Raw genomic sequence first — 27,567 nt, 5'->3', positions numbered from 1 at the left:
ATTGTCTTCTGTATGCCCATGTGATGTCTATTTCTGAGAAGTAAGCCTTGGCCTCCACAAAATAGAAATTGGGAACATAAAGGAAACAAATAACATTATTTTTTCTTGCTGGCCAGCAGCAAGATTCTCTTGTCCTAGGCCTACTTGTAGTCTCCACATCCTTCACAAAGGGTCTAGTAGCAGAGAGCAACATCAAAGGAAATGTTATGTGGTCCTTTAGCCTCAGCATTGTTAAATGATGTGCTAACCCACACCAGGGCCAAAGTGACATGGAAAGCATCAGGAAGGGAAAGGTCCTATTTCCATGGAAGTGCTCATGGAGGCTGACCCTCTGTGATGTGGTTTGGATTGAATTGATTTTTTTTCATTTGTTTTTCTCTCCTAATCAGTCTAATATGTAGGCTTTATTGGCAAATCTCCTGACTCCCATTTCCTTTTTTAAAAGAAAGCAGAAAAATGCATACAAACAGACTTATTTATTCCATAGTACAATCAGTTCTCATCACACACACATGCAAATAAAATCCTACTTCAATAAACTCTATGGGATGAACACATCTTTTTTTATTATGGGATTTCGTTTTCCTAAGCACTGTACTAGAAATCACACTCCCAGACTTCAAGCACTGGGATGAAACAGATCAAATGTCCAGTATTTCCACATCCACCTCCCTCCCTAACCAACATATATCACACCAAGGACCTGAGTAATAAATTAGCAAGTAAAATCAAGTACTCTAAAGGTAGAGGGGGAAAGGGGGGAAATTCCCTAAAAACAGAGTCATTCATTCTCAAAAATATGTTATGTTGTTTGAATCATTCATTCATTTGTATCCTCCACACAGCCTTTGTCTTTGACTCTAGCTCATGGGTCTGACTGATATGTAGTTGAGGGGGTATATTTATGTGATCCTGTTCTGTTTCAGTGAGTAGCTTGGAAGTTAAAATTAGTTTTTCTAGTCGAGTGGTTGGAAAGTTGGAGAAAGACAGTTTAAGTGAAATAAAAGGGTAATTGCTGTATGAAGGCAATCTAAACAAAACACAACAGCTGGAAAGGGCTCTTTTTCCATTTCTTACTATTCTCAGTATTTTCATAATTTGTTTGTGTGTATTTCTTTGTTTCTTATTTATAGTTTAGTTTCTTTCATCAAGGATTTCAGGGTCATATGATAAAAGACGTGCAAAAAGAGCTGTTAAAGGAAGGTTAAAAGGCCATATCAAAGAATTTGGGTGGAGTGAGATAGAATTATTCCAGATATATAAGTGAATATATAATTTGGGGGTTCCTGGATGTGAACACAAAAAGGAAAATTTGATAGTTATATAGTGACCATTGTCCAACAAATGAGAGCTTAACAGTTCTTCAGGAAATAAACTATAAGCCACATGCAGGCAGGGACTATATCCATCTTGTGATTAGCACAGGGCGTGGCATATGGTAGGGGCTTAACAAATATTTATTATATAAGTGAGTGAATTTTTAATGAGTTTATTGAGAGTAGGGACTATGACTCAACTCACTTTGTATCCCAAGCACTCGTTAGTGAGTCATACAGTGGATACTCAATGGCTGTCTGTGGAATAGAAGCATGAAAGAGAAAAGTTTTCCTGACAGTAATCTTTGATAAGAATTTAGTAAGTATATATGTATATGACAGACTGGTAAAAACATTAAAGACTCAAATCTTTGGCAGTATCAGTTTTATGGGATGCTTTGTCACATTTGTCATTTGGTCCTTTCTCATGTCATCCTTTGGTGAAAGTCAAGGACATAATATTAATATCAAAATCTTCATACTGCTAAATCCAAAGAATATGCTTCATTCTTTACTCATTCACCTTCTTGTCAGCATTTTATATTAGTGACATCTCTTTCCTGAATGTTCTCCTCCCATGGCTTCCATAATATCATCTTTGCCAGGATTCCCTCTTCCCTCTCCAGTCACTCTTTCTCACTCTTTTGAAGCTCCTCTTTCTGTGCCTGCTACTTGAATCTTCGTGTTCCTCAAGATTCTGTCCCTGTTACACTTCTATTTTTACTCCAGATACTTTTTCTGGATGAGTTCATCCATTCCCATGGGTTCATCTATCATCTTTCTGGTTTGATTCCCATTTTCCCAATCCAGACCTTTTCCCCAAGATTCAAAATGGGCATATATAACTGCTTTTTTATTGTTTTATGCCCATTTCCTATCACAGTTCCTGAAAAATGGTAGGTATTCAATAAATACTAAATGAATGTATATATCTGTCTAATAAGTCAATTTTATCCAGAGAATGGTTTCTAAGTACTTCTTTTAAGTATCAATTGTCTCAATCCAACTCAATTATAATATGAGGTATCATTTATTTGGTATCGACTATGTACCAGGAGCTATGCTATGTGCTTTACTTTCATCTCATTTGATCCTCACAACAGCCTGTAAAGCAACTTAATTTTACAAATGAAGAAAATGGAGTCCAGAGAGGTCAAGTCTCTTGTTCAAAGCCACACACCTTGTTATGTGGCAGCACCAGGATTCAGATCCAGTTTTACCTGATTTCAGAAGCTTTAGTCTCAATTCAAGTTTGGGTTTAACAAGATCAAGTTTCTAAACGATGTATACCTTCATTTAGTATTTGTTGAGTACCTACCATTTTTCTCAAGTGTTTGACAAAAGCCCTTTGACTACCTCAGGAGCAAGAGTTGAAGATAATTAAGAACCTCTTCTTCACTCTTGCTTTCTAGAAGTCCTACGCACCTGGGCATTGACAAAGAGGCAACCCGAGAGGTGCTTGCTAGCAGGGTGCCATTCTCCTTAAAAGTGTCTTTGGATAGTTTGCCTACAATTTACCTTTAAAATTAAGGTGCTACTTAGCAGCTTTCCTAGGAGTTTCTTTGAAAAGAATCTAAAAGAAGAAAAAAAAAGGGGAGGAGAGGGATCTTCTCAAAGCACAAAATCATAGTGCTTCCTTCTTTTCCCCATCCTAGCTTCAGCAGCACCTTTCAGAATGGTGATATGGGTTAATCAAAGTTACCAAAGGCCTAAGCACCATGTTCCAAGGAAGTCTGAAGCACGCCCAGCCTCCTTAGCATCTCCAGAGAAACAGCTTCTAACACTGTACAAAGTTAGTCATGAAAAGGTTCTTCACAATTTCCTAGTCTATTCCTGTCCTTTTACCAATAAAGAAACTTGGACCCAAAAAGGGGAAGAGACTTGCTCAAGGTCATAGGGCTATTTCGCGGCAAGATCTGTACTAGAAACCAATTTTCCTGATTCATAGTCTATATATGCTTACATAGCTACTAGCTTTGGGTGGCACTAACTTATCTCTGATCAATACAATAGCTGTATGATGTAGATATTATTATATATTTTAATTCTATAAATGAAGTAGCTATAATCCAGAAGAGTCAAGTAATTTGCCAAAATCCACTTAACTACTAAGTAGAAAAGTTGAGGTTTGACCTCTGGTCTGTCCAGTTCTAAGGTAGGTGCTCTTCCCACTGTGCTTTTCTGCCTCTCACCTGGTGGTGAATTAGCCAGTGCAACTGCTCAGGAAATAGTGGCTTTTCAAGCCAGGTGATCTGTTCTGGCTGGTTGTTCCACCCAGAGGGAATGTGATTGTTTCTTTCTGCAACCCAGCGGAAGCACCCTTTGTGCTGAATGTTTTCTTTCACAGATAAATAAAACGCCCCTTCCCATAAGCTATTGCCTAGGTCTTGGGAATGCTTCTGCTACAGTGAATTTCTCACCACAGAGGCACACCTTACAGAGGGATTTGATGTATAGGCAAACAGTGCCTGTAAGTCTTCCTGTAAGAAAATGCGTAACTATTGATAGTTTAGGATACAAATTCCACAGGTTAAAGACAACATTTTCAGGAGTTTCTTGGAAACACGTGATAGTTCCATTATTTGTGGAGAAAAGGGCAGTGGGTGAGAGGGCGATTGAGGGAATAGTCACCCTTTTTTTTTCTTTCACAGTTCTCTGCTCTGTTGCTATGCTTGTGTGTGACTAGGCCTTCTCCTTTGACCAGTGAAATGGAAGAAGGAGCATGTTTCCACAATCAGAATATATAGATACTTGTTCCTTGTGAAGCACAAACTTGAAGCTATTTTTTGTTTTTACTTGAGGCAAACAGTGGACAAACATGAGGCAAACATAAACTATTTACACAGAAGGAGGGATTCCAGGAACAACCTTTGGAGAGAGTGAAGGCAAGTGTTGCTTTATACAGGTGTTGCACATTTATAAAGGCCTTCATGCATGGCACATAAACCTGCCTCCAGGGAAAAGTATAACTAGCTCATTTTTACAGGCCTAGCCTTCAATGTCCTCTCTATCCTTCCCTCCCTGCAACCCCAGCGACTCTGTGACATTTAGAAGCAACCTCCAACTCACTTCAGAACATACATACTCACTGACACTTTGGATAACTTACTGATATAGCAGCCCAAACTCTAGCTTCAGGAGCCCAGGAGTGCTCTGTCTCTTCTTGAAGATGCTTCTCTCTCAGCTCCAAGGTCAGAGGGAGGGAAAGTTCACATTTCATGGGTCTTGCAATTTGAATGACAGTAGATACATGGTAAAAGCATGTCGTTCACAGTCTTAAAGGTAGGCTTGCTCCTAGGCACTGCTGAGAACTGCCTGAGCCCTAGGATAAAAAGGAGGGAGTCTATCAAAGAAGAGGTAACCGTGGCCTCCTCCAGAGTAAGAGTAGGAGAAGCAACATGTGAGTTCAAAATATATCCAAGAAGGCCTGGGATTTGGAAGAACTCACAGTAAGTGCGTGTCTGTGCAAGCGTTCAAGATATCAGGCATTAACTATGTGACTTAGGCAAGTTATTTAACTTTTCTGAACCTCAGTTTTTCTATCTGAAAAATAATACCTACCTTGCAAGGGATATTTTAAGGAATTGTTACAAGGATTTAGTGTGGTATATGACGATTCCTATCACATTATTTAATATATGGTAGTTATTTTCCCTTGAATATATGGATTTATATTAATTTAATTTATTTAGGAGTCACCAAAGTGCAATGGATAGATTATGAACTTTAAAGTAATATAAATCTGTCTTTGAAATCCACCTTCACCCTTTTGAAGTCATTAAGACTGGGTTGGAATCTCAATTGCACCCCTCTCAAACCTTAGTTTAGTCAACTTTAAAAGTGTGATTACACCTGCCTCACAGAGTTTGGTTGTAAGGTAGGATTAAATGAAATAATGTATATTAAAGTCTTAGTGCAGTAGTACACACATAATAAGTACTCAGTAAATATTTTCTTCTCCTCTATCATCTCCAGAAGATTGTGACAGTCTAACTGATTGGTGAAACTATTTTCACCCGTGTAAAAGGCATTAGATAATCTGTACATACTAAACATAATGTATTTTGTTCTTCCCATATAAAAGATTCCAAAGAGTGAATTTTTCATTTGAGCTTGCTCTGTTTATTTGTGTGTTCCACAGTCCATGTCTAAAATATCCCCAGTGCACCACTCCTCTTTCAGGGGTCAGGACCACCAACCCTTCCCCTACTAGAGTGGATTGCTAACATTTATCAGATGAAATGCACACACCTTAATCAAGCACTCTTGAGAACCTACAGCTATGGCAATTATACACATCAGTTTTTCCAGGACGGACACAGTTTCAAGTATTGTCTCTTATATCCTATGTCCTCATAAATCACTGAAAAGGCTTGACAATTATGATACTTTGCCTTTCAAAATACATCTCTTACCTCTGCCACTCATACCCAATAACAGCATAAAAGTCATTTGATAGTCCATCGGACCTGATAATTGATTCAGAAATTGTGATTACCATACCTAGAGTTCTTTGCAGTATATACAGTGTGACACCTTCCCACTCACTCATTCTTTCACACAACAAACATTTATTGAGCACCCATTATTTGCCAGGTAGATGGGACCACAGAGGTATATATGTTATACAGGAGAGCAGACATAGAAGTAGACAAATCATAATATAATGTGACAGACAGGAAAATAGAGTTATAAACAAGGTGCTATAGTAGCCAAGAGTAGAAAACAGCCAGCTAACTCTGTCTGAGGATAATAGGAAGACTTAACCAGAGGAAGTGATGGTTGAACTTGGACTTAAATAATAACTGAAAATAACACATAAATGATAGATAGCTACAGTTTTTCTAAATAGATAATTTTTGGGAATTGGCTTGGGAAGTATTACATTCTATTATTGACTTCCATTTTGTCAGCTCATATAATATTTCAGTTTCTCTAGAAAGCAACAGGAAAGAAATTTCCCTGTTATAATAAACCTACCCTCACAGCTTTTTTCATAAAAGTGAAACATAATACCTACTGTTTGCGGTCATCATCTGGCTGAATTTGCACTCCTATTAGCAACCGTTCTTTTCAAATATCATTACTGACTCAAAACATGAGTTGAAAAATATATAATATGCATACCCACACATAGACATACATATGATGTGTATGTCTGTGAGCATACACAAACATACACACACACACACACAAACACACTCACACTCACAGTAAGCTCCATGTGCAGAAACAAAATTGGCTGCCAGGATTTCTTGAGCACAATGCTTGATTTGGAGCTTAAAAAAGATGGAAGTTGGGGCTGGCTCCACTTCGGCAGCCCAGGCAGGCTGGGTGCCCGAGTTTGTGGGTTCAGATCCTGGGCGCAGATCTACACCAGTACTCAGCCATTCTGAGGCAGGACCCCACATACAAAATAAAGGAAGATTGGCACAGATGTTAGCTCAGGGCCAATCTTCCTCACCAAAAAAAGAAAAAGATGGAAGTTGATCATTAAATACTGGTTTGAGTTTTTAAACATCAGCTAAAATAATTATGTTCATAAAAATAGTTTTGATGCTTTTGAAATCTGTGACTTTATTAAAAGTATTAATTTCATTGCCTTTTAACTCACCATCTGTTAATTCAATAAAGATGGCCGTTTTTGATTAGCATTAATTGTGGCGCTCTGTTTTTCAACTTAATGAAAGGATTTTTTTCATTCACCCTTTTTCCCACTACAACCTCCACCCCAGATCACTGCCTGGCAAAGACAAGCCATTTGTCACAGGAGCCAAGCAAGAAAGAGTGAACACCTCATTGAAAATCCATCTCAGCTTGTGAGAACAGCTAATCCCCAGGCATACCCTGCTTTAGGGGGAGATGTGTCAAGCACTCCACATATTAAGGCCTAAACATGAAGCCAAAAATGGCCCAGAGCAAACCAAAGCTGTGGACAGAAACATAACTGCAAGTGTTTTAGCAGGGAACAAGCAGGTGAATTAACAGTGGAATAAAACATTTTCATGACGAACCAAACACCACCATTGGTCTTGCAACTTTCATCTCTTTATTCTTGAAATGAATCTTGGAGGAAATTGGAAGACATTGGTCAGAAACTAGATAATTTCTGGTCAAAGTTCAAGAGCAAAGTACCTTCTCCAGTCTGCAGAGACAGCCAATATGGAAGGTGAGAAAAGGTTCTGCTTAACACATTCAGCTCTGCTTAACCAAGATGGGATTTGTCTGCCCTTCAAGCCCTGGCCAGCTCACAATTCACCTTTGTTAGGGAATAGGCAGCTATACATTTTTCATAAAATTCCAACTGGCCACTGCTCATTTGCATCCCCTCCTTCAAATCCAGCCATCCCAGTTTCTCTGAGGTTAGCTATCCAGCAGCTGAGAAGAGATCTTTGCTCTATGAATGCATAATTGGTCATTGATGAACAAACAGGCACTCACTCAGTCTACCTGACCTAGGAAAAAAATTCCTGACCATCCTCCCACATGTCCATGTTGGTCAACACAATCTCCTTATAATTTATAAGGTATTAAATATCAAAAATAATGGATCTTTTCAGTTAGCATCTTGGCAGATGATGATAGCAGTACATTTTACTTGTGAAGCCAGCAGAGACTTCTTCCAGTAAAACTGCAAACAGAAAACTGTGAGCATTGGCCCCAGATCCTCCTAGAAAAAGGCTACCATTATACTCCATTACAGTTAAAGCTATGTATGCACCTCCTGGATGGCATCCAATCGCATAGCACTTTTCCCTCCCTTTTGCTTTTTTTAATTTTTTTTTTAGTAAAAACATGTCCTCTCAATGGCTAGACAGTGATTTCTAGTAAAGAAATAGACTGAAAATCAACCAGAAGAATGTGTGCTGAAAGTAATGGGAGATTTTTCAGAATTACCAGTAACAAGATACTTCTTTGTAGTCAACTTTATGTGCTGTGTGACCTGCCATATGGACTGAAGGCTCCCGTCTAATGTATAACTCAGAAGTGCCAGCAAGTGCCAGAAAGTACAAATTAAATGACGGGAAACTGCAAAAGGAAAGGTAGAGTTATTTACTTAGGACTTGAATATAGTTTAAGAGTTTTAAACATGCTCAAGATTCGTCTTCTTTCTTTGAGTGCTTCCTTGAATATTGGGAAAGATATTTGGGAACCCCTACATTCTACAAAAAAGTCAAAAGTATAAAAAGATAGGGTAATAAAACTAGCCTAAGGATATTAGGTATGCACTTTGCCACTTGCATTCTAAAATGAAGACATTTTCTTCTTCAATGTTCAAATTCTGAAGAAAGTTAGAATAAGCAACTGGAAAAGATGTTGCACTTTGTGGAAAAGAGAAGGTTCAAGGGATAAATCAAGAGGCAGTAGAGTATAGAGCAAGAGCCCTAAAGTCATACAGACCTAGTTTCCTATCCCACATCTACCACTTTGATTCATTCAACAAATATTACTTGAGCATCTACTATATACTAGAAGCTGTACTGAAAAAGAACAACATGATTGCTGCCCTCATGGAATTTACATTTTATGGAGAGTGATGTAGACAGATTACTGAAAAAATATATTTAAAAGAAGAATATCAGAGAGTGCTATGAAGAAAATTGTTAAATTGTAAAGTGATAAGAGTAACTGCATATCTCCTGTAGATTGGATAGTCAGAGAAGGCCTCTCCAAAGAGGTGATATTTGAACTTGAATGATGAAAAGAAGTCAGTTAGACTTAGCATAGAAGTATTTTGAGCAGAAAGAAAAGCAGAGGCAAAGCACTAAGAATGAACTTCACTTCTTAAAGGAACAGAAAGAAGACCAATGTACCTGGAGTTCAAGTATGAAGAAGAGAGTAGTAAGAGATGAGGTTGGTCAACAGGTAAGGGCCTGATCTTAGGGGTGCTTACCATGGTTAGGTTTTGGATTTCATAAAGACCCACTTACTAACTATGAGACTTTAGGCAAGCTCCTTGACTCTCTGTGTCTCAGTTCCTTCACTTGTAAAAGAGATAATAATAGTACTTATCTCATAAAATTGTTGTAAAGATTAAAAGAGATAATACATGTAAAGCACAGTGCCTGACACATAGTAAGCATTCAATAAATGTTAGTTGTTATTATTATCAGAACAAGTCTCTCTGTAGCTGATTGGCAGCTTAGAATAAGCTTGTCGTGTAAGTCCCGGTTCTGCCACTGATTGGCTGTATGACTTTGGGCAAGTTGCTTAGGCTCCCTAAGCCTTAGTTTTGTCATCTTTAAAATGAGGTCATAAGATTTTATGTGTTACTTTCTGACACATATTGAGCATTTGAAATGTATTCATTAATATTGTTACTGTTATTAATCAAGCTTTCTGGTTTCACGTATGAGTGGGAGTAGGCAGCCACCTTTGTGGAATGTTTTCAAAGGAACTTTGAAGGACCCTTCTACCCCTAAAGCCTCCCTCTTATCCTTAATGGCTGAAGTTCCACCATTAAAAATGTTTTCCTTGCACTTAAGACTCATATTCCTGGATGGACAAAGCAGTACTGGTTAAGAACACAGGGTTTAGTGACATGTAGAACTGGGATCAAATCAGACTGCCACTTATTAGGTCTGAGGCTATTTTAAGTTTTTTCAGCTTGTTGAGCCTCAGTTTTCTCATCTGTAGAAAGTGGCTAATCATAAAACCTCTCTCATAGTATTGTTTTGAAATAATGCGTGTAAAATTCTTAGTATAGTATCTGGCACTTAGTAAGCACTCTCATCCATATCAGCATTATTAATAAGGACTGTTAGTTCTGGCTCAGCATCAATGAGTTTGGACTTCCAGCCTCAGAATTATCAGGGAGCTCAGACATGGCTGAGAACAACCTGCTCATTTTACTAATAGGGGAACTTATGCACAAGGGAGGAAGGGACTTGCCCAAGTTCACCCAGTGGATAGGAAAGCTGAGGATGAAAATTGGATTTGGGCTTCCAGCCAAAACCTCTTCATTACAGCACAGTTAGCATTCAGATCCTTCTCTGGGAGCGTATTTTGCTGAAAGGAATGGTGAAGAGAGAGAGAGATGGAGACAGAAAGAGAGAAATCAAGTGAGCCTCTTGCTGCAGGACAAAGTCTGAGGCGAGAAGAGTTTGAGGCCATGACATGATCAGGTTTGCCGACTGCAAGTTGCCTGGACCTGGGTTTTCATTAACCTTTTGAGGTCTCTGTGGCTTAGTCAAAGGCATAAAGACCTAAAGATAGAGAGACTAAGCACAGAATTTGAACAATTCATGGTCTTATAACCCCTTTAAAAACAAACATTAGAATTGTGAGGTTTTAAAATCTGAACTTTCTTGTACTTGTTTACATGCATGGATAAGTACAGCGTAAATTTAATTACAATAATTTTAGCTATTTATTTAGAGAGAGGCATCCTCCTCTCTTCAATGCTTATGATCTTTAAAGTTTTTATCCAGTCCTGCTGTGGAGCCTAAAATTTGGTTTCAGGTATGTATTGCCCTTTACTTTGCTCTATTTTTCTCTAAAGCACTTATCATCATCTGTCATATTACTTTTTAACTTGTTTATTTGTTTGTTTTTAGCTTCACCTGTTCTGAGTCAAGAATATAAGCTTTAGAACAGTTTTTTGTCTGTTATTAGCACCACTGCACTTTTAGTGTCTAGAAGAGCGTCTGGTATAGTAGGTGTTCAAGAAATTTGCTGAATAAAGTAAATGAATGAATTCCGGGTCCCTAGGAATACGTCAAGTGAAAGTGTTTCCCGAGAACCTCAAACTGCCTTCAACTGGGGCTAGTCTAGAAGTCCCAGGAGCTTAACTGAGGAAGGTAACCCATAGTTTTGGCCTTGATACCATCTACCTGAGTAAGGACAGTAACAAGCTGAGCAGACAGTTTACCCTGGACTAGCAAGGAGACAGGGCTTTTTGTAACAGGTTTTTCATCTCTAATGTTGGAGCACTTCATGATATATAGGAAGGAAAGCTAGTTGCTAGGGCCACGCAAGTCACCCCAATCTCAGAGCCTGTCTGGCTTGCCTCACTGCCACATTTTAGGCCTCACACTGGCTCTACTCCTCTGTGCTCCCGAACTCAGTACCTCCCTAGATGTTTGGGAGAGAAGAGCTTCATACCTAGACACTGGAGAGAGGGAAAGAAGCAAAACAGTGGGAAGTACACAGCTCTTCAAAAATATGAATATGGGGAAAGTTTTACTCAGTAGTCTGTGCTTTGGCTTCCTAGTTGAAACAAATGGCTTCATGTTTTAAGAACCATTTCACCAAGTCTACCAGGATCAGGAGAAATTTCGGGGAAAAGAATCCAAGCCTATACAAAATGAGAACACAGGTTCCCCATTGCCACAGGCAGCTGTGGAAAAGAGGGACATCTGGAGAAAAACAGTGTATGTTTTGGACTCAGTGGCGCACAGGGTAATGTCAGGAAAGTGGAACAAGAAAGTTGCAGTGCAGAGGCTCTACCATGAGGCAAGGGAGGTTGAGGCTCAAGAGATGATTTACTATTTGCCAAGACAGTCGTCTCTCCTCATCCCAACCCTGCTTCAGTCATTTGAATTAACCAGATTCCTTTTCTAAGATGCAAAGAATGAAAGAGAGGATTAAAAGTGGTGGGTGCGGGGGCTGGCCCCATGGCTGAGTGGTTGAGTTCACGTGCTCTGCTGCAGGCGGCCCAGTGTTTCGTTGGTTCGAATCCGGGGCGCGGACATGGCACTGCTCATCAAACCACGCTGAGGCACAGTCCCACATGCCACAACTAGAAGGACTCACAATGAAGAATATACAACTATGTACCGGGGGGGCTTTGGGGAGAAAAAGGAAAAAATAAAATCTTAAAAAAAAAAAGTGGTGGGTGCAGGGCCAGCCTGGTGGTGGAGTGGTTAAGTTCACGCTCTCTGCTTCAGTGGCCCAGGGTTTTGCTAGTTCGGATCCTGGGCGTGGACATGGCACCTCTCACCAGGCCCCACTGAGAGGGCGTCCCATATAGCACAACTAGAAGGACCCACAACTAAAAATACACAATTAGGTACTGGGGGGCTTTGGGGAGAAAAAAGGAAAAGTAAAATCTTTTAAAAAAAAAACAGAAAAGAAAGTAACGGGTGGAGTGATCAATCTTTCACACTTTAGTGTAAATCTGTTCAACTTATCTCTGTCTTGTCAGAGGTTTATGTATTGCTTTGGGTCCGCAAAGAAGCAACATTTCTACAGGAGGTGGGGAGAGCTGTTGGAAAGGGCCACAGGAAAGACAGGTAGTTTGGGAAACCATAGCAAACATAAGGTGTACGGGTTTGGGAGTGGAGACAGAGGTGGAAGAAGGCTACTAGGGATATGAAACAAATGACCTCTGTCCCCATTTTTTCTGAGGTCCTTGCCAGAAGGTCATTAACGACAGTTTCTATAATTTTAAACATAGCCTAGGGCTGATCGTGCTGGTCATGTCAGGTAAGGCAGCATTTGTTGTCATCTCATGGGGAACCAATACACAGTGTGATTTATGAGATGCTGGCATGGCTTTCCCTGAGAGTTGGAAGTCATGAGGACATTGAGTAAGAATTCCCTGTGCTGCCGCTACAGGACTACCTGTTTTAGTTATTGATTAGTCAGCCACCTAGCTCCAAAATCAACTCATTGTTGTTAGGTGGTCTGTTTGCCCTGACTTTCCCCAGACCTCCTAGTTGTCCTAAAGTATTCCATCAAATCTGAGAAAGCTGATTCAAGAGTTAGCTTGGGAAGAAACTCTAATGAATCAAAGTCAAGTTGGACAAATAAGAGAAGGAGGTAGTTAATCTTTCAGTTTGGTCCCTGAAAAGTCACTCAGGAATTTGCCATTTGCAATTCTGCATCAGTCTTCAGACAGCCTCAAAAACAAAGTATTGAAATTCATTTGAGATCAAGTATACTTTAATAAGTTCTTTCTTGAAGGATGGAGGGAAGATAAAGGAAAGATGCTTCTGGGTGCTCACAAATACAGGCAAAGTTGAATAAATAGTTGACTGAAGTATAACTGCTAGATAATCCAAATATATTTTATTACATTTAATAAGCATTTAAAATCCACGTTGCAATTACAGCTGAATGATTGCTGTTGCTTTTAAATGTAAAATGAGTCTATTTTACATTTAGTTGTACATTACATCTTGTTGGTTACATTGTTCATACGACAAAAGTTTTTATTATTAGCAAGTTATATCAACTATAAAAAATGGAAATTAATTAAAATAAACTGAAATATGGAAAATTAAACAAAACTAAATATGGAAATTACACAAAAGGAAACTGGCTTATTGATATATCTTATGTCAAGTTGGTTAATACATCACATTAAATGGTTTGGTGTCATACTCCTAAAATTTCATCATTTTGAGAGCCAAGGGCACAAACAAAAGTTCCCATATAGTTTATACTAACAAGAAATGGAAAAGAAAAAATACTGAAAGACACAAAAAGATCATTCATACTTTGATTACTAATTTGATCTTACAACATAACCTAACAAATGAACTTAGCCTATCTTAACATAACCTAATTCCATCTAACTGAACTTAATGCCATGTATATTCTATCTGTAACTTTTTTCCACAAGACAATATAATGCACGATTATTTTTAGGACTTCAGATCACAAGGACAAAGTAATTCCATTTTTGATAATTCATTTTTATTCTTGTTCTATTGTTTTAGCAATTTTTTCCAATTAGGTCTTAACCAAGGCACAGATTTAGACGTTTTTAAAGTTATACTATGCTCGCAGATTTTCACTTTAAAATCTTAGTATTTCTAAAACTATGTATCACTAGAAAGAAAAACAAAAGTTAATGAGAGTTTTAAGAATGTGCTTGTTGCTTTAAGATTTGGGGGATTTTTTTTTTACTGTTTTAGAGTTTTAAATTTTTTTTAATCACTCTCTGGCACAAGTTCAGCAATTTAAAAGAAGCACTGCTCCTGGAAGTTTTACTTAAAAAGTCTTAGCATTTTTAAATTGTCACATCATCCAAATATTTTTTAAATTGATTAATGTGCATTTTAAGAATATTTTTGTTGTTTTGCAGTGTTTCAGTTCTCGTGTGTGTGGAGTAGAGCGCATGTGTGTAGTGTGTATGTGAGGGTATTTATTTCCATTGCTTCTGACATGACCACAAATGTAGCACCTTTCAAGCCATATTTTATTTAAAAGTCTTAACATTATTAAATCTACACTTCATCCAATAAATGGTAAGAGTTTTTAGGGACTTTTTTTGTTTTGTTTTTTTTTGTTTAAGTGAGTTATAACAAATGTTTTCTTTTGTACATTTTTAAATATTGACTTTAATTGCTCCTGAACTAGGCACCAGTTTAGCAGCTTCCTAGCTGCATTTTGCTCCAAAGCATCATATGAAAGTTATAGTATTTTGCAAGTTTTACAAATGCTCAAAACAATACAATTTATAAATTTTTGTGTGCTTTTGTTTTGTAGGGGGTTATTTTGTTTTACAGGGATTTTTTCCAACTTGGTCTTCACCTGGGCACAAATTTAGCAGATTTCTACCTATGTTGTACTCCAAAATATCATATTAAAATTACGGATCCTTAAAAAATAAATAAAATATTAATGCAAGTGTAAAGAATTTTTTTTGTTGTTTTGTAGTTTTTCTGGTTTGTTGTTGCTTGTTTTGGTTTGGTTTATGTATTTTTTTCAATATGCTCCCAACCTGGGCACAAATTCAGCAGATCTCTTACTACATTGTGCTCCAAAAGTTAATATGAAAGAACAAGTAATTTAAAGGTACAGATCTCTACTTCTCTCCCCACCAAAAAATTATTAATGCAAGCTTTGAGAAAGATTTTTTGTTTGTTTTATAGTTTTATTTTTATTACTATTTTATTGTTAATTTTTTTCACATTGCTCCTGACCTAGACACAAATGCAGCAGCTTTCTGGCTGCACTGTGCTCCAAAATTTTACATGGAGAATATTTTATAGAAATCAGCCTCTCGAAAGAAAGATGATTGTAAATTCTAAGAAAAATCTGTTGGTGATGCTTAGGGTTTTTTATGGATATTTGTTGTTTTATGTGATTTTCCATTTTGCACCTGTCTTGGGCACATATTCAGCAGCTTTCTGGCTTTGAAGTTTCATATGCAAATCTTAATGTAGCGTAGAAAAAGGAAAAACTTTTTAAAAACTGACACTGCTGGTAACTGTAAATGTGTAAATCCAGTGAATTTTCTGTTTCTTCTCACCCATATTCATGCAAACACAATTTTTTTTGTGCTTTCAAAATATATACAATAAATTTTGCCAGTTCCTTTAAATTTGATACATTTTTTATTAATAACGTTAAGCTAAAATATGTTCTTGTGCTAAAATAAACTCAATGACAATTCAAAAAATGTTTAAAAAAGACTAGCTTATATCAGTAGTAACACAAAAGGTTTTTTTTTAAATAATCCCTGAATTTGTTCTATATTTATAGGCCCAACCTAACTACCAAATATTATCAGAATGGAAATATATTCTTTAAAGTATTAAAGTAATCTCCATATCACTAAAGTCAAGGCCACTGGCCACTTATGTAATGTGATACAATAAAACTCTAACCCAGCAGAAGAGTTTTGGTGGTTGTAATTAGACCTGACCTATAATTATTGAACAAAACAGCATAAGTACAATAAACATTCAAATAAATGTATCTGACTGTATTCAGTACATTAATCTATTCTCAGTATCATTAGCTTCAAATCTTTTCTCCTATTCATAGCATAGGAGAAACCATATCTGGACCTAAAGACAGTTCTTGTACCTAGAAGGTAGATTCTAGCATTAATTCACCACCATTATGTGTTGTCTGATCACTAACTTCCTCTTGAATAGCTGGAAGGGAAGGCTTTGTGGTCAGAGGCATTTCAGTCTTAAACAGGGACTCCATCTTGATATGGGTATTGATGTAGAAGGACTTCTGAAAGGACTCAAGGGTAAAGTAATAGATGAAAGGGTCAAAGCAACAGTTCAAAGTTGCAAGACACAAGGTTATTGGGTACATGATCTTTGCAAATTTTTCTAACAAGCAATTGGTAATAGCTTGGGAGCGCACCAGGGCATACAGAAAGAGAACGGAGTTATAGGGTACGAAGCATACCACAAAAACTGCCATATGCACTGTGATCATCTTTAGCACTTTTTTCTTATTGGTCCCAATTTGAGACAGTGTAGCAGGCTTGCGGAGAGTTCTTAGCACCACAGAAGAACAAGAGACATTCAATATCAGAGGAATGACAAACCCAACAATTTCAATAAATATGGTGATCTTGGACAGATAAGTCTTCCAGACACGTTTGGAGAAGCCCTCAAAGCAAGTGGTGGTTGCATTGTTGACATTAGTGGTGGAAAACAAAGAAGCTGAGATACCACCACTGAGGACTAGGATCCATACTCCAGCACATACAATGGCAGAATTCCTCCTGGTCCTAATGGTACGAGATCGGAAAGGATAGACAATGGCCAGGAAACGATCCACACTAATACAGGTGAGGAAGAGCATACTCCCATAGATGTTGGTGAGGAATGCAGTCCCAGAGATCTTGCAGAGGGTGTCACCAAAAGGCCAGTGGCGGTTGAAATTGTAAAATATTTTGAAAGGTAGAGTGCAGACAAAGAGCAAATCGGAGAGGGCCAGATTCGTGATGAAAATAGCAGTCTCACTTCTCATTTTCATGCGGAAGCAGAAGACAAACAGAGAGGCACTGTTGGTTATCAGACCCAGGATGAATACAACACTGTAGACAGCACCATTCAGATTATACTTGAAGGAATCATCAACAACGCAAGTATTATTGGCAGTAGCATTGCCCAACCTGGGTCTGAGGCTTGAATTTAAATCTTGGAATTGGAAGTCAATGAATCTTCTGTCACCCATGGATTTTTTTCAGGAGGCCTGCTGGCTGCAGGGTTCACCACTCTGAGACTAGGGACTGGTAGGAAATGTTTTCGTCCTATGGGAGACAAGATGGAATGAATCATCAAATCTGCCTTCCATCCATGATTTCTGTGGAGTGAAAAATATTCTGTCCACCCAGATTAGAAATAACATGCATATTCAATTTGGTTTGACAAGTACCTTTTGAGCACCTACCATATGTTAAAAGGTACTACAAGAGTATGTTGCAGGAGTGGAAGATATCACACTCAGTACAGTAAGTGCAATACTGTAGCATTGCAGTGAACAGGTGTAAGGTGTTGGTTACCCAAAAGCCCAAGGAAGGGGGAAAAAACTCTGAGTTGAAACAACATTAATACTGTGAAATTTGTAAGGCACTTCTTTAACTTTCGAAAGCGTGTTTTATTTGATTCCCACAAGAATACCATAAGGTAAACAAGACAGGAATTTATCACCATATTACAGAAGCAGAAACTGAGGCTTATGTGATTTAGAATTACAATAATCTCAGAATTGGAAGAACATGTAAATACTGTACTCAGAACCAGAATTCAGGTTTTTTTATTCCTAACCAAAAGATTGTTAAGCTATTCTAAACTGTATTGTCTACTCTCCAAAATTACTAAGCTTCATTGTCTGAGTATTAGTTTCATTGCATAAGACTACCAGTGGATATGGGACCTCCAGGGCATGTTCCTACAAAAGTTGTGACTAAACTCCTGATTCACCTTTTTCTTCTAAGACATGAGTTCAGAGAGCAGGGATCCCTCAGTTAATTAAAGCTTCTGGCTTAAAGTTTTTTCACTGCATTACAGGGTCTTCCTAGAGAGAGAATTCAAATAACAATCTCAGCGTTTCCCTCCTGCAGATTGTCGTCCCTTTTCCAAGCTTCTCTCATGCTAGACCCTAAGCCGAAGATGTCTTTCTTCTCCCTCTCCCACTGCCCTTTCCATCAGTTACTTTTATGCCTTCAGTTCCTAAAATGGCCCTGGTCAATAGTTTCCTTTTGGCTGAATACAAGTGAAATGTGAAAGGTAGATTTGACATGAATAGAGATCACTATGCCCTGCTGAACACTTCTAATCTGGCCAGCATGCCTACCACTGCTTGCACATGTGTCAGTCATTGATTTAATCATCTTTGCTGGGTATCTGGGCTAACATTGTTCAAAGGTGCATACAGAAATCTTACTAACCTTCTAATAGGTCAACAGCTGCCATTGGACAGGGACTGTCTTTTGAAATCTCTATAATACACTATGGACAAGTAGCTGCTGAATGAATTATTTTCAATGAGGAGGATATGGAATAAAAGTGGTCTTTGTCCCCTGACATATCCAGTAATGGGTTGTCACATGATTATATTTTAAAATGTGAAAGGCATTTCTCTGAAGTGATTTCTCCTTACGTCACTCTTTCCTTCCAACTCCCAGGGAACAGGTCAAAGGGCCTCTGTATATAACAGAGAAGGAAGTAGAGGGGAAACCTGCAAGAGATATAGAGGCCTGAAGTCACTTCAACCAGCGTTTGGCTTAAGACAAAACTAGTTTGAGAAAAAAACATTTACTCACTGCAGTGCCTAGAGGGAGAGATGACCTTGGAGAATATGGGGTGCAAAGCAAAAGGTTGTCATTTTTAATAGTTAAAGTTTTCAAGTTAAAATTGGATACTTGTTAATCCTGAATTCTCATTCAGCAAATCTTTGTGGAGTTCCTCCCCTGAGCCTACCACTGCATTAAGACCATATTCCTTCCTTCTTGGCCATTTCATCTCATAGGCCCAGATCAACTTTTGCCAGAAGCAATGTTGATATGTAAAAGCAGAGTATGGTAGGCACCCTGACTAAGTAAGGTCTAGGGGGAAAAAAGCCAGACGGGAAAGAAATAAAAATAGGTGGGGAGAGAAGAAGAGGAAATGGAAATGGGAAAGAATGCAGCACAGAAAGAAAAACTGGAGAATTGAGAAAAAGAGAAGAAAAGGTGAAAAAAAGAGCATCTTGGGGAGAGGTGAGTGCTGCCATCCAATTTGTATGCAGGGTCTCGGGAGATATTTCTAGTTCACAATTCCTCCAATCCCCTCCTCTCTACCTTGCTTCATAGTTCTCCTGCCAGTTTTCTCAGAAAAAAGAACAGTGTGCAATCATTATGTTAAAGGTCACTGAAACTGATCAGCAAAAACAGGAAGAGCTTGGAAAATCTCAGTCAATGGAGTTCATAACTCACTTTGGGGGCTGCAGGCCCCCAAGTTTCTGCAGATTGTTTCACCAAGGAGGTGGCAGGAAGAAAAAGAGAATGGTAAATTTCTCAACTGCTCAAATCATTTTGTACACTATTTTTAACACCCCCACTCACTACTCGTTAGTCCGGAGGCCTTTTACTCATTGCTGAAAGAAATCAAGATAGTCAAAAAATATCCCTCTAACATAGTCACACAATCTAAAGAAATTATGGTACTGAAAAACCCCTAAAATTAAAGCCAAGCTTCATTCACGAGGATCTTCTTGCCACTGCCTTCTACAATAAGTACTGCCAATAAATTTATTTTATTTGGAAAATGCTTTCATAATAGAAGCCTTTTTACTTCTGTCCAGAGTCCCTCAGTCAGCCCACTGGTGACCCCTTTACACAGCATGCTTCTAGCTTACTGGCTACGTATTATTTTGTACTTCCCAAGATGGTGTGTTTCAGTTAGGTGAGCTTAGTCTCCCAGTTTTCCATTCAGTTTTATGTCTCCCAGAACATATACACTATATACCCACAGCAGGCAGTCTGCAAATGCCTAGCACTTCTACTTTGTTGCTTTCAGTAACCAAATCCTGTGGGAGAGAAAGGACCACAGACGAGAAAGCATTACAGTCTCAATCTTGAAGAGAGGGCATGGGAAAACTGCCACTAAGGCCCTATTCATAGCTTTCCCTTGCTCAAACACACAGCACCTTTGCTGTCTAGCAGTGAGGGTGTGGTCCTGAGACTTAACACAGCATTGGAAGCAAGGAGTTCTATTTCTGACTCAGACACTGGTTCACTCTGTAACTTGGCTATACTGTTTCTCTTCCCTGTATAAACATTACCTCTGAGCCTCACAGCTGAGGGTAGGAAGATTCAACAGGGCTTATGAGTAGCTTTATGAGCTTGCCAGCATTCAGTCTACCCAACCACAAAGAAATATTATAGAAGCTTCTTTCCTTCTCTCTCCCCTGACACAACTGGACACCTACGTCTCTGTCTTTCTTGGTACACTGAACTTCATATTAGCAACACATCTTTCTCTTATGTATACCCTATACCTCAGAGAGCCCTCCTTGAGTTTCAACCTTAACTACACAATTTTCTCATAACAGGACAATCCAGGAGGTTACTCCCAAAGGAATATCTCCCTGTGAGCTATGGTAAAAAAAAATCAGAGAGACATTTGGCTCTTAAGCTGATTCTGAAGGAGAATCAATGATATCCAAGAAACAAGGTCTCTCTTGTGACTGGCTTCCTTTTTTTTTTTGACTACAAGAAACTGTTTTTTAGCCATTAGATTTTCCTAAATGTCTAACATATTGTGCACTGAATGAAAGCAAAGGGCTAATACTTGAGCTTCGGATGAGATGAAGAAGGAAAAAATAGGTTGATGAAGTTAATTACATCTTCCGCCGTAAGTAGCATTAGCATTAGACTATTGTCTTGCAAAGAACTTTGCAGCCAATTATTCCAAAAATTAATCACCTAGGGGGTTCAGAGTGCTGTGTGGATGTATTTTCACTGACAATGGGCAGGAAATAGGTCACCAGGAGGTTGACCAAAGAGAAATCTGACCTTCAATGAACTTTTAACTTTGACCTACACATATGGAGCCAATTCAGACAGTTCATAGTATTGTTCACAATTTTTTCCTTTTTAAAAAATTCTGATGATAATGAAATATTCCATGTTTTGGGTCTTTGAGGCTCCTGGAGGAGGCCCTATAAAGATGAATACCTAAATCACTTCACTTCACTAAGTGTTAAACTTTCAGACGATACATTGAAAACAAAGCTCTGTGTATATATATATATATATACACAATGGAATACTACTCAGCCATAGGAAATGATGAAATCAGTCCATTTATGACAACATGGATGCACCTTGAGGGTATTATGCTAAGCAAAATAAGTCAGAGGGAGAAAGTCAAAGACCGTATGATCTCACTCATAAGTAGAAAATAAAAACAACAACAATCACACAGGAAGAGAGATTGGAGTGGATTGGTGGTTACCAGAAGGGAATGAGGGAGGGAAAGGGTTGAAAGGGGTGATTAGGCACATGTGTGTGGTGATGGATTGCCTTTGAGTGGTGAACATGATGTAATCTACACAGAACTCGAAATATAATGATGTACACTTGAAATTTATATAATGTTATAAAACAATGTTACCACAATAAAGAAAAAAACTAGAAAAAATAAAAAGAAAACAAAGCTCTAACTTCTGGCATATGCCCAGTAGCCAAGAAAAGCTGGCTTGCTTTTGTTCTCTACAGAAGACAATCCAGAGCTCAGGAAGATGAGGCCTTGAAGGCAGAGTATACTCAAATTCTCTTGCTTTGCTCCTTTTTAAATAAGCTTGGGCCACATCAGATCCCCAAGTGTCTCATCCCCAGAATTTTACCTCTTTTTACTCTGGTTGAAGCTTAGGCACATTGACCAAATAGTTTTCAAAGGAAGCTGAAAGCTGTTGTGTCACTGCCTATAAATATATAGCAGTGAAGCAAACTAAAAAATACAAAAATGTTGTAAAAAATACAGATCAGAACCATCCTGTTGGAATAATAGCGAATGCGTCCAGACTGTTGCTCCTCAGATGAGTGGCTGTTTGGCAGATAAGACTTCTTAAGGAAATCTTCTAGACCAAGTCACAGGCACAGGTCACAATCATACACATGGTTCCAAATGATGTTTCTACGCATTGGTTGATGTTTCTTAAAAGATTTCAAAACACAACCTAGCCTTATGACATTACATATGGAGGAAACGATGGGTAAATATTTCACTCCAAAACTGAGCTGGGAAATTACTCTGTATCATGTCTCATCTCAAGCAAGCCCCACTGCATGTCAAATGTTTAGATTGATAAGCCTCGTTTATTTTTGATGCAAGAAATATCCTTTTAAAAATGGCTTCTGTAGGTTGAATTTGCTTTGCACTGAGATTATTATAGCTGTTTTGTCCCCTACTTCATTTGAAGAGAGCAGGAAACTGACACAGGCCCTTATCTGAGCAGATCCTATCCTCAATGATTAACTTGATTCTTTTTCACCAAAAAATATTCCAGTCTGCCACTAATCTTTCACTTGATGACACAGTCTAATCTTTGGAAAACAGTGTGGTTTAGTGCTCAACATGATGGGGTCAAAGAGTGCACCAATCTCACTAAAGCAGAATTTTTCCTAGCAGTTAGTTAGAGAGTAAGACAACTTCAGAGAAATTGCTCAGTCTAATACTAGGAAATTGTCTAGAGTCTTGAGACTCAATATCTCATTTCAGCAGGAGTCCCAGAACTTTTGGGAAAAATTTTGGATGTTCCTAAAAGAACTAATTTCCAAATTGTATGAGGTTCATACATGCCAACTAAAAATTTGGCTTTATTCCACATATTTGAACAGGCAAATAGTTGTCAATTTGCATATCAATTCATCTGATATACTTGGATACTGATCCTGATAATGTGAATATAAACCATGCCTTCCGGGGCCGGCAAGGTAGTACAGCAGTTAAGTTCACACGTTCTGCTTCAGTGGCCCAGGGTTTGCCAGTTCAGATCCCAGGTGCAGTCCTATGCACCGCTTGGCAAGCCATGCTATGGCTGGCTTCCCACATATAAAATGGAGGAAGATGGACACAGATGGTAGCTCAGAGCCAATCTTCCTCAGCAAAAAGAGGAGGATTGGTAGCAGATGTTAGCTCAGGGCTAATCGTCCTCAAAAAAAAAAATGTCTTCCATTTCTAAAAGTATATAACAATGGCACAGAGTGCTTAAATCAAAGAATCAGTATTAATCTATATCAAAATTGCCTAGATTATAACAAACAATTAGAACTCCTTCATCCATTATGGATTTTTGGATCACATACTCTGTAATAAATTGGAAGTATTCATAACAAAAAAAGTTGGAAAATGAAATTAAGAATTTTGGAGAAAGGTATTACCAGGAGAATGGTACCGACCACATTAGTTCAGACCAAATTCTGGTACTGATTTTATCTGAAACTTGGGCAATCAATAAAATTTCTTGAGGTACTGTGGTTAAAAGATTTCCTCCAGTGTATGTTGTAAAATAGAATTAGTCAGAATAGTGTGCCACAGAGAGAGTTTTTCAATGAAATTTATACCAAGATCATAAGGTAAAGAAATTTACTATATGACACAAATCAGAGCAAATGAGAGCCAACATATTTTTTAATGTTTTCTAAATGCTTTGGATTTCGTTATTATAGAATTGCAGATAACATTTTATTTTCCATTGTCATTGCTGTGCCACATTTTATTAGTTATATTGATAAGCAAGAAGTCCATGAGTCTGTTACCTATAATCATTTAAAGATAATTAGTGACAAAAGGCATAAAAATACTTCCTCCACTTCCACAAGGTAATAGATTACATATATTACATTAAAAATAACTGAACAGAGGCGATTTCTTTTTTTGGCTTGAAGTTATATTGGTTCTTTGTTTTTCTTTTTTTTTTCTTTTCTTTTTCCCTGGCAACAGCTGTTACTATTGGGCAGGGGCCTTGATAAGGGAAGAGGAAAGAAGACGGAAACAACAGGTGGAGGGCCCACTGCCTTGTGTCTAACCTGCACCCCCACTCCAGCCAGATTTCTTTCTCCCCTGCACTACAGTGATATAAGAAAGGCTTCAATTACTGGTATTAGCACACTGACAAACATTGCCGCATCTACTAGGATGTCCTAGGCCTACCCAATGTAGCATCTCTATAACATCTTTAAATCACGACTCTGCACAAAATATTTATATAGAATGAGAAATACTCTGTATTGGGATTATTATAAATAGCACCTGCATTTGAGTGCTACTCATTTCCTACCTGTAAGATAGAATCATCTGTTAGTGTCAAACTCATACTATTGTCGCATTTCACCCTCTTCTGAACAAAGGTGGCCAAAGCAAAGCTGACTGCTAAATAATACTCCAATTCTCCTGAAATAATGTTTCTCTAAGAGAACCAAAATTAAAAAGTAAAATCAGTAGACAATTTAAAATATACTTGAGATCACCTTAATATTAAAGAGAATTGATTTTCACACTCCTCCAGAGATCAGTATTTCTGGAATGAAAGTAATATTATTTTACTGGTTTATCTTAAAGAAAGACAGAAACATTAACATTTCTTTCTTTGATGGCCTCCGCAATTGGTACAGATTATAAAGAAAACTTCTTTTTATTTGGAATCCAAGCAAACTAAGAAGTTCGAATACCCAGAAGTTTTCTTGTTTGGTATTAATTCAGTATAGCCACATCCAGCCCCAGCACTAGCAAACTGTGTGAGAGCAATTCAGAGTCTCTTTCTGGACCTCAGTTTCTCTTTTCCACCTTTGGCCTTGATTAACATCAGCCTTCAACTGATGCTATGGCAGTAGCCTCACTGGTTGTTCCCTCACGTCAACTGTTTTCACCTGCTCACATTTGTCACTGAAAAAATAATTTTTTAATCCCTCAAAGTCTGAGACAGAGGGAATTAATTTTTATTAGGCTCAATGAATTTATTGTTAGATTTATTTACTTTATTTTCTTAATTGAGGTATAATTGACATAGATTATATTAGTTTCAGGTGTACAACATAATTCGATATTTGTATACAATATGAAATGATCACCACAATAAGTCTACTTAACATCCGTCACCATACATAGTTTAGAGTTATTTTAATATCAGAAGTAAATATTATTAATTAGTGCCAGAAGCTAAGAATCACAGATCAGGATGCCATTTATATCCTAAAGTCTTCCTAATGCCCTCATTTTTTTCATCCTCTGTCTTTATGCCCATATCAGCTCTAACTGCCTAGGTCTTAATCCTCAATCTTTTCTACCTGTTCCCCAGTCACCTGTCTCCTCAAACTATAAGGTTATCAAAATACTTCAGAACATAACTATATAGAATCAGTAGACTACTTTTCCTATGCAGTATTCTGACAACCAACTACTTGTTTACTAAAAGCAAGGCTGGATTCCAAGTGGTAGGTGACCTCCTACCAAGCTCCTGATTTTCAGTACTAATATTCACAAATACATTATAGGACTTTTTCTTCCCCCTTAGGACGGCCAAGAGCAGACTATACGTGATGATTACACACAGAAAAAAGACAACTACACAATTAGACGCTGATCACACCACAGCAGGGACAACAATTCTCAATGCATTGTCTCTCAAAGAGAATTGAATAGATGAAGCTTTAGCTAAGCTAGGCGTGAGTGTTGCTGTGAGGCATCTTCCCAGTTCTGTCTTTAATTTACAGAGAGTACACATTCTGAAAGCCTCCTCTGATTGTTCCAATACAACTTTCATTCGCATCTCTGATTGGCAGGAGATGCTTTAGAGTATAGACATCATCAAGTTTATCAGCTGAACTCAGCCTTTTTAGCAAGAGAGCAACTTTTCATCTGTGACAAGACAAAAGGATTCACAATCTATGCTGATGGGATATGTTGTTTGGAATTTTGTTCTGAAAAATAAATGTTTCAAATCCACTGGACAATTTGTAGCTCAGGTTATTACTGTTGTTTTCATGTTAGTCAAGGAAAAAGAAAGGTGGTATAATTTGGTAAGGTAGCAAAGTGAATAACCCCACCAAGTTCTGAAATGTTCTAACCTTTGGATTTGTCTGGTCTTTTCCATGCTGGAATAATGATGAATTATATTGCTATATTTCCTAAAATAAAGTAACTAAAATACAATATTTATCAATTCCACAAGATCTTGTCACTAAAAATTTTAAAAATATTCAGAATATACAAGAGAATTTTAAATATGCCACAATATTGTATTTGTATGGCAAAAAGCAATTAATTTCACATACAATATCAAATTCAATTTATGCTAGAATTAGTTTTTCAATGAAATATGTTTTCTCCTTTATGGTCAAATTCAGGAATAATTCAACATAGCAAATGTCACATTCTCCATAAATCAATTAAGCATCAAAGGCATGCTGCATATAATTTTACTAGAAGACATCTCATCATAATAGAAACCACATTAGCTCACAATCGATTATAAACCAAAGAAATAATATAAAGCCAGCCGAAAAAACTTCTAAATTGCTCTACTCCACGATTTTAAATCAGTTCTTTAGGACAACTAAGTTTACATGAAAGAACAGCCTGAAAATCCTGTATCTCTTCCACTGAAACAATGTTATTGCCAAAACAATAGAAATTCTTGCTTTTTTTTCTTTTAATCATTCAACACGACGATCCCTGTTCAACACTTCAGAATCTAACTTCTTTCTCGACTCAAAGCATCAGTGTTTCCACTGAAGTTTGTTACGCCGTCCCTCCACCCCCAAACACCCAAATCAAATCTTTCTCAAAGCGACTTACCCCAAGAGAGAGTGTGCTAGATGAGAGAGTGTGCTCATGCCTGTAGACAATTAGCTAATAAACACATAAACGGGCAAGTAGCACTTTAGAAGTGCATATTTTAATCCATTATTTTTTTACAGGGAAAGGTTAGTCCAGTCCAAAGTAGCAGACTCTGGGCTGCCGCAGCTTCTCACAGCAAACCGCTCATTCTGAAAATGTGAGCTTATTTACATTTATCTCTTTCCCTTTGTTAAGGAATGGCCCTCTTGAATGCTGTAGCCAGCATGCCTTTAACAAACAGGACACAAGAAAAGGCCCAAAGTCCTGGCTGGAGCCGAGGGCCGGGGGAACTCTTGGGGGTCTCAATAGGAAATGCTTTTGATTGGATAAGGAGGCATTATTAGGAGCCGAGATCCCGCCCAATTCCCTGTGCTCCATCCTTCCCTTAGTCACCAATCACTGGACTGAAGAAGTTTTTCCTTAAAGAGCATTGCGCAGAAAAAAGCAGTTTTCACAGTCAAGAATTAGCAGCTTAAGTGACACTTAACAATATAAAAAGTGTCTTTCCTGACGAATTAATCCACAGAGAATGCCTGTGTGCCTGTCTTTGCTGCAGGACTGCTACCTCCCTACAATTCTAATGAGGAGGAGGAGACAACTCCAAAATGGGAGGAGTGTTTCATTATGAGCAGCCCATGTTTGCTCCAACTTGTTTAAAATAATTACAACAACAATATTAGTAATTATAAGTAAGAAGCAGGGAAAGGGAAAAGTGAATGGTATCA

The 27,567-nt window shown here is 38.0% G+C and overlaps 1 protein-coding gene across 1 annotated transcript; it reads right to left on the bottom strand.

The window, feature by feature from the left end:
- Window positions 1-13,306: 13,306 nt before the first annotated feature.
- Window positions 13,307-27,140, bottom strand: LPAR4 (lysophosphatidic acid receptor 4). Its single transcript, XM_008536709.2, has 2 exons — window positions 26,801-27,140; window positions 13,307-17,268 (listed from the first exon to the last, which is right to left on the bottom strand). Exon 2 carries the CDS (start codon window positions 17,190-17,192, stop codon window positions 16,080-16,082), a length of 1,113 nt encoding a protein of 370 aa, XP_008534931.1. The 5' UTR covers window positions 17,193-17,268; window positions 26,801-27,140; the 3' UTR covers window positions 13,307-16,079.
- Window positions 27,141-27,567: the final 427 nt, after the last annotated feature.

Source organism: Equus przewalskii, chromosome X (assembly GCF_037783145.1).
Source record: "Equus przewalskii isolate Varuska chromosome X, EquPr2, whole genome shotgun sequence".
NCBI classification, from domain to species: Eukaryota; Metazoa; Chordata; class Mammalia; order Perissodactyla; family Equidae; genus Equus; species Equus przewalskii.
The sequence above is the reverse complement of the archived record's forward strand: the minus strand, read 5'-3'. Positions and strand labels throughout refer to the sequence as shown.